General features: G+C 37.4%; 1 protein-coding gene across 1 annotated transcript; it reads right to left on the reverse strand.

Annotated features, from left to right (window-relative positions):
- Positions 1 to 2,374: 2,374 nt before the first annotated feature.
- Positions 2,375 to 3,196, reverse strand: LOC125232726. The gene has a single exon (XM_048138485.1). The coding sequence runs from the start codon at positions 3,194 to 3,196 to the stop codon at positions 2,375 to 2,377; it is 822 nt and encodes a 273-aa protein (XP_047994442.1).
- Positions 3,197 to 7,658: the final 4,462 nt, after the last annotated feature.

Consider the following 7,658-nt stretch of genomic DNA (forward strand, 5'->3'; position numbering starts at 1 on the left):
ACCGACTAGTGTCCAAATTATACGAATATTCCACAGACAATAACAATTCCGGGCCGAAAGGTTGTAAGTAACCGAAGCTTAATATGAAAACTTGACGTTTTTGTGTCGCTTTGCTAAATACCTCGCTCCCGGTCGGCGCCGTCACACACTCTTTCTTGATCCAAACCGCTCGCGCTCGCCGATCCTATACTGAACTAAATGAGCAAAGACCGATTCACGGAGCACGGAAAGATTCAGTTCATTTCGGTCATTGGTGGGATTTTATTCCTAACAGTTCATAGTTCGTGAACGACACAAGCCTAATCCTTGATAGCAAATTTTATAAATTTACCTATGTCTTTTTACGATCTTTGCCTCTGGGATTTGAAAAGAGCCAATAAAGTATATATCGTTGAAAACCCTCTTAAGTTGTAGGTAACGTTATCTGTATAGGTTTTTTCATCAAAGTTTATTACGAAATATCGGTGCGCTTCAAACCTATCCTGAGGGACCTCTTTTGTTTCACCCTGTAGATTTTCCACGGGGGAGGTTGTCACGGTATCCTATATTGGAACAGTAAGTTAACTTTGTATTTTGAGTACCTGTACCTAATTTTAATTGGTATTAATGATATTTTTATATGTATCTCTCTCATATGAAATAACAAGGAAGAACTTACTTATTTGTTGATGCGATGAGTCGATGACCCAAAATGAATCTTAGCCTCCAACACTAGAGTAGCTGCAGGCCAGTTTTCTCACAATAAGCGGTATCACTACTGACGCCGAGCTCCGAAGATATGTCCCTAAAACAATGAAATAAATATAATTATATCTACTATAAATGAGAGAGGTACTTGTAAAAAACCGAAGGTATAAAAACCTTAAATTCTATATTTTCTGTTTTTACTTAAAAGTTTCGAATGATTCATGGTTATTTTCATTAGACTTATATTGACCGTTATTACCTTTTTGAAATATCGGGAGCTCGACTAAATCAAAAAGGTAATCACGATGTATAACCCTGTCAATATAAGTCTAATTATTTTCTTATGTTAGTGCAACAACATTTTCAATCACTCCATGACGTCATCAAATTTCCTTTGTGTGGATGCTGTTCTAAATCGGTCTACTACCCTTGATGGCTACCAAGGGATGGGTCTAAATTACAGCAACCGTTTATCTGTTATGAGCCATGCAATCTGGCCGTAAGACTTTTATGCACGTGAGCTATGGTCCCCTTAAATTGGGGGGCTTAAGGGTCATTTTTATTTATGGTGCATGTAAGTGCAGTATTTTGAAGCTAAACGGGAAAGTTACGTTTATAATGAGTTTAATTCTTGAAACGTTTGAAGGCTTTGGGTTTGAGGTTAATTTTTTTGTGCTCAATATGCTATTAGACTTTTTTTTAAATTTTTACTTCGTGGACAGTAAGCTGCAGATTTAAAGTTGCATTACTGCTGACGTACGTGACATTAGCTATCTCTGGAGTTTACTTGTACAGCTTTTATTAATATGTTAATTAATAAATTGATAACTTGCATCACCATCTTGCTTCATCCCAAAAAAACCACAAATCCTTTATGGCGTACGATTTATTTTTACACTGTTTAAAATTGAAAATGAGAATTGTCGTTAATTGGGGTATAAAATTCTCGTTTACAGGTCGGTAAGCACGGACAGAAGAAGTGCAGTCGGCATCGGATTTGCATGGTCATTGCCAGTTCCCCAGACTGAATGCAGTCGAGTAGCAGTCCGACGTCTAAGAGTTCAGTCAAAATCCTTACATACTCATAATTTTAGAACAAAACGGGTCTTAATCGCGTAACCACTTACATTTATATTAGGCCCGACGTTTCGAACATCACATTATGTTCGTGGTCACGGGTAGACTGGCGAGGAATTGCATCAACACCTTCTAGCCGCGCGAGTTTCTCGAACTACCCGCACTTGTTCTTGATTATTCACTTTTGCGCTAGGGTTGTCACTTTGCCTACACACAACACTCACGACATCAGCCGGTGTGTCCCTCGGTGTTTTTTCACGCTTACATTTGCTAATCACTGGATTCCACGAAGAAGAAATTCCCTGTCCCTCATTTTGGTTGAAATTTCGATGCTTCCTAATTTCAATCGCTTCACGTACTTTTCTGCTGTAGAACAGACGTTCCGTTGATAGAATTTTGGGACTATGGAGCTCGATCCAGTGGTTTGGTCCCGACTGTAGCAGATGTTCAGCTACCGCACTTATTAATTTGGCGGTTTTTGACAGCCGCGATATGCTCCTTGACCCTTACCGCTATTGTGCGTTTGGTTTCTCCAATATAGGAACTACCACAGCTGCAATCTATCTTGTACACACCTGGTGTCTGATACGGGATAACATCCTTTGCTGACCTAAGTTGCCCTGACACTTTGGACATCGGTAAGTACACGGTACGTATAGAATACTTCCCTAGTACCGTCCCGACCTTGTCCGTCACACCTCTGACGTAGGGCATAAAAGCTGGTCGCCTTGGAACATCTGGATGCTTCCCCTCGGCTTTCGTCTAGGCTGTCTACTGTGTAATCTGTACCCATTCTTTCTAAGAACCCCTGAACGTGTGACAACTCACTCTCAAGAAATTCCGGGTCACACAAGTCACGCGCCCTGTTCTTTAAGGAGTTCACGACGGACAGCAGGTGACGGGGGTGGTGATGAGACAGAGCGTTAAGATATCTGTCTGTGTGTGTAGGCTTCCTGTAGACAGTGTACGCCAGAGTACCATCCATCCGACCTACCACTTTTACGTCCAGAAAAGGTAAACTGCGTTCCGATTCCAGTTCATATGTAAATTTTACCCTTGAATGAATGGAATTGAGATACTGGAGTAGTTGCTCAACTTCTTGTTTTCCACCTTTCATGATACAAAAGACATCATCGACATATCGCTTCCATAATTTCACTGCCCATGGTTGCAGGTCTATGTTAGTCTCAAAATGCTCCATCCAGATGTTCGCTAACACCGGCGCCACAGGGCTGCCCATAGCAACTCCGTCAATCTGGAGATAATGCCTATGCTGATATAAAAAGTAGCTACCTTCCAAACAGTTTCGTAGCAACACCATGACTGACCCCAGTATCTCATTGTCCGCAAGCCTCGTCCGAACCACCTCGAGACATTCTTTCACTGGAACATTGGTGAAAAGTGACTCAACATCAAAATCAAAACTCACCATTATTAGTGAATAATCAAGAACAAGTGCGGGTAGTTCGAGAAACTCGCGCGGCTAGAAGATGTTGATGCAATTCCTCGCCAGTCTACCCGTGACTACGAACATAATGTGATGTTCGAAACGTCGGGCCTAATATAAATGTAAGTGTTTACGCGATTAAGACCCGTTTTGTTCTAAAATTATGAGTGCAAATCGTGTTAGTCCTTACACTATTCACAGAGTAGAAGCAAACTTTTACGATGAAATAATTACAACCATAAGCTTAAACTTACGATCCACAAAACACAACTTTTGTATCACACAACTCTATACAACTAACATTAACAATACCACAAAAACATCTCAAGGCACCAAACAGAAAGACGTCTCATTAATTATGAAACAACTTGGCAGCCATTTAGAGCTACGGTAAGTAACGACAGAACTTCGCTTTCGCATACGGCGTCGGTGTTACAATAACACTCAAAGTAATGTTCCGTTAAGAATAACCCTCTTTGGAGGATGTGTGCAGGTTGCCATACAAATACAGTGATAGAACTTACTGTTCCGTTAAGTAAGGTCTTAAATATTGTGATTACTTTCTTACACAATTGTTGATTTTTTCCATCCTAACCTAACGTGCAAGTAAAGTTTATCGACTAAAGTAGCAACTAACTCAAAAGAAGACCAAAGGGCTTTTGTGTGAAGTACCTACTGGCTAGCCCAACTATCCACATAAATTTAAAGGTTCGAGCGAGGTAAATTACGTAAAATGAGGGTTACTAATTGAACGGACACTGTTCATCCTATTTCGGCTAAAGAATAATAAAGAATATAGTGTAGGTATGTCTGTAGAAGAGGAATATAGAAAATTCTAAACGAGTATTAGCAGATTAGAATCTTGTCAGGGTCGCCATGTGCATGGCATAGAAGGAAACAACTAAGATCCGAGTTTTGAGTTATAGTATATTAAATGGCACGTAGCCAAAGCCTGAATTAATAGTATTTAGTCACTTATACGTGTGTGTCTGTAGGAAGTAAGCATACTACACATAAAAATAAGATTGCCTTCACTACTAGTAAACGTACAGTGAGCGAGTTCTGAAAGAATATTTAAGTACTAACTTAGTTTTTTTTTTTAAGAAAATCTTGTAAAACCATGAGTTTCAAATTTGAAATTAGAAATAAATATACTCTGTGGTCTGTTAAGTCGATTCCGGCTATAAAAAAAAGTGCAAAAATGAAAAAGATAGGCGCTAAAGATCATACAAATTTCGCGTTTTTTTTAATAGTAGCATAGTATTTAGACCGGCTCTACATACAAAATATTTTTAAGGATGTTTTTTTATGACATACCATCTTAAACATAATAATTATACTTACCTAATTTAAATATTTCAGTAACCAAAACGACTGGAAAACCGGCAAGCCCGCCAGAATCAGATTACAAGCGCAGATGACGGCAAACGATCGGGATTTGCATGCGTAATATCGCTAAGTGCACTCCCACTGCCGCCATTTTGTTGCGAAACAACGCTCTCGCTTAGGGTTCCCGGATGGCAAAGAATTAGCGGGATTCTCGCGATTTTTTGCATGTCCACACGTCCAAGCGAGTTACTCACGTTTTAATTAAGTGGAAAAAAAATGCTCGACATGTTTCGAGCAATTGAGCAGCCGTGCGTGCCTGGTATCGCGCATTCGACGAATGAAGGCGGGGTGATTACTCTTTAAAAAAGATCCTCGAAAATGGATCGAAATAAGTAGAGTGTTTTTTCGACTTAATCAAAACTAGAGTAACCTGCTTAATTATTTAAATATATAAAAATATAACCTTGAAAAACTACGAGCAAAATGTTGATCTGGCGCTCGAAATGGACTAAAAATTGTTAAATGTATAAAAATTAATACTGCTAGTATGACTGTATCACAAAAGAGGAAAACAAAGCACATGAAACTGCTAAATTTTTAACGACACTCTAAACCCATTGATAACAATGGGGTTTAAATCTTGAGATTGCAGAGACAGGTTGCTAGTCAATCGCCCACACTACAATTGACCTATTTCCTACAGTTGACTTAACAGTAGTCAAACCTACGAAAGAAACCCATGGAAGGAAAGATGGTGAAATTCTTAACCCGTCGCGATACAGGCAACATTTTGCTAATCATAGTAAATAATTGATAATATCGGTAACGAAACCATTTTTAGTCTTGGAAGCGCGAGACTTTGAATTTTGTGTTTGATTTTATTTTGCTTGTCCCGAATAAAATCCAATAAAAAAAAGCTTTTTTTCCCGAAATTATGTTCATGCGATCTGGCAAGTCTCGCTTGATACCCCACTATTTGCGCGGCTTAGCATGTCCTTGGGAAAATGCGAAAGGTTTTCGGGGTTGCTTGTTTATTGTTTTAGAGCTTGCCGCCTAATTGACCCTTTTGACTTCTTTTTTTAGATGTGGTTTTGAATTTTCAGGATTTTCACACATTGTTGGAACCTTATTTGAATATTTAAATTTCGTTTATTTGTACTGTAATACTTACGGAAGTTTTGAGCATCACAAAACCTTGCCAGATAATTTTCGTTTTTAATATTTTGAATTAGTACTTGATGATTTTGTTTTGTTAAGGTTTAAGTAAAATCAACTGAATAATTAACGGTCGCTAAGCAATGTTTGGGATATTCAAAATGTGATTAGTGAGGCAATAATTAAAAAGATATTACATTTTTATGAGATAGTCACATTTTATAAGGCCTGTTATCTTTTTTCAGATCTCTTGGTTAGATTAAACTAAATTGATTAGATTAAACCTATATGAGATTAAAACGTACAATAAGTGTGTTGGCCATTCTGGTGAGCGACCTTCTTGTATATTAATGTCACTTCTATTATACTTAGGTACCATCGGCAACACTGTTATTTAGTTATACATTTGTAATCCTAATTGCAAGGACATAAAGTACCTAAAGATAGTTAAAGATGTTGCTGTTTGTACAAATGTAAGTAATAGGTTTTGTTTTGATGTTTTTTGTCAGTCTGGCTTTAACTCTAAAACTAGATTACTGTTTATTTTCTCAATTTAAAAGAAGTACTACTGTGATTTTGTCATCTGTTTTGAGTTCACATCAAGGCAGTATATTCTGTTATTCTGGCATTATTTTAAGAAAATCATATGGACAAGATGAACTTTGAAATCACATTGTGGATCAAATTTTCATTCACGCGCAAACATTTTTGCAATAAGTAATTTCCCATTCTCCGGTAGCATTAGGTCGATCCCTCCGGTCATTACGGGAACGTGTGGATTATGTTCAGATTCGAACAAACGATCGTAATACTCGGGGGTTCGTATCATCACGATAGCAATTAGTGTAGAAATATGCATGCAAGCTAGTGTGACTCGTTGGCATGATGACCTGGACTATACAGAGTGGGGCCTGTAACAAAGGCGAAGAATTGAACTGTAGGCTATTCTCCTTATACTGATCAACATTTGTTCAGTGACTTTTAAAAATTATGAAGTCTTTAAATTTTTAATTTTACATACAAAATAAATATTAGCTTCAATGTACGCCATTATTGTTGTCATTGACGTTGACTGTCACACTTTAGACTTAACAGAATTCGTAATACATTACCTCTTAGAAAAAACTTTCAAGGGTGATAAAAATCAAAATACAAGTTATTTTTAAAAGTCGCCGAACAAATCTTGATCAGTATAAAGAGAATAGCCTAGAGTTCAATTCTTCGCCTTTGTTACAGGCCCCACTCTGTATAAAAGAAAATTACTTTCAGTCCTAATAAGTGACGTTTTATATTTACAGCAAATTTTCGTTCTCTAGTTAGACGAAGAAGAAGCTATAACTTACAAAAACTGCATCATGTGAAGAAAATAGATAAGAGAAAGTCTGATATCATTATCAAACATTGTGGAACAATATTTTTTATTTGCGCACAAACATCTTTGCAATAATTTCCCATTCTCCGACAATATTAGGCTCGTTCCTCCGATCATTACAGGACGTGTGGATAATGCTCGGAGTCGAGTAAACGATCGGAACACTCAAGGGTTCGTGGTGATAGTTTCATTGAATATCAATTAGTATAGGGATACGAAAGTGGGTACCTGATTTACTGGCCACTCTTTGCCAAGTTAGATGGTCCAGGAGAAAAACAGCTTCTTAACACCATTAAGACCATTAGGTATTTGTGTTTAAATTTTAATTCAGAAATAAATTTTGTGGTAGTTAGCAATCAGAGTTGTTTTTAAAGTTTAATCCACAGTTTTTTTTTTTTTCATTTCTAATACGGAGGCCCACTACCGACTTTATAAATTAATAAAAAAAAAAAAAATCGACTTTAGGACATAAGTTCCATGCTCAAACAATATTAATCTTTGGAGTTGCTTGGGTAATTCTCACCAGGATTTTATTTCGAATCAGAATCCTTATCATTTGAAATTATAAATCATACAATAAAGTAACATTTA

The sequence above is a fragment of the Leguminivora glycinivorella genome, chromosome 13 (assembly GCF_023078275.1).
Source record: "Leguminivora glycinivorella isolate SPB_JAAS2020 chromosome 13, LegGlyc_1.1, whole genome shotgun sequence".
NCBI lineage: Eukaryota > Metazoa > Arthropoda > Insecta > Lepidoptera > Tortricidae > Leguminivora > Leguminivora glycinivorella.

Excerpts from the sequence above, each read along its gene's own strand:
- LOC125232726 (XM_048138485.1), bottom strand. The coding sequence starts at position 3,196 with ATGGTGAGTTTTGATTTTGATGTTGAGTCACTTTTCACCAATGTTCCA.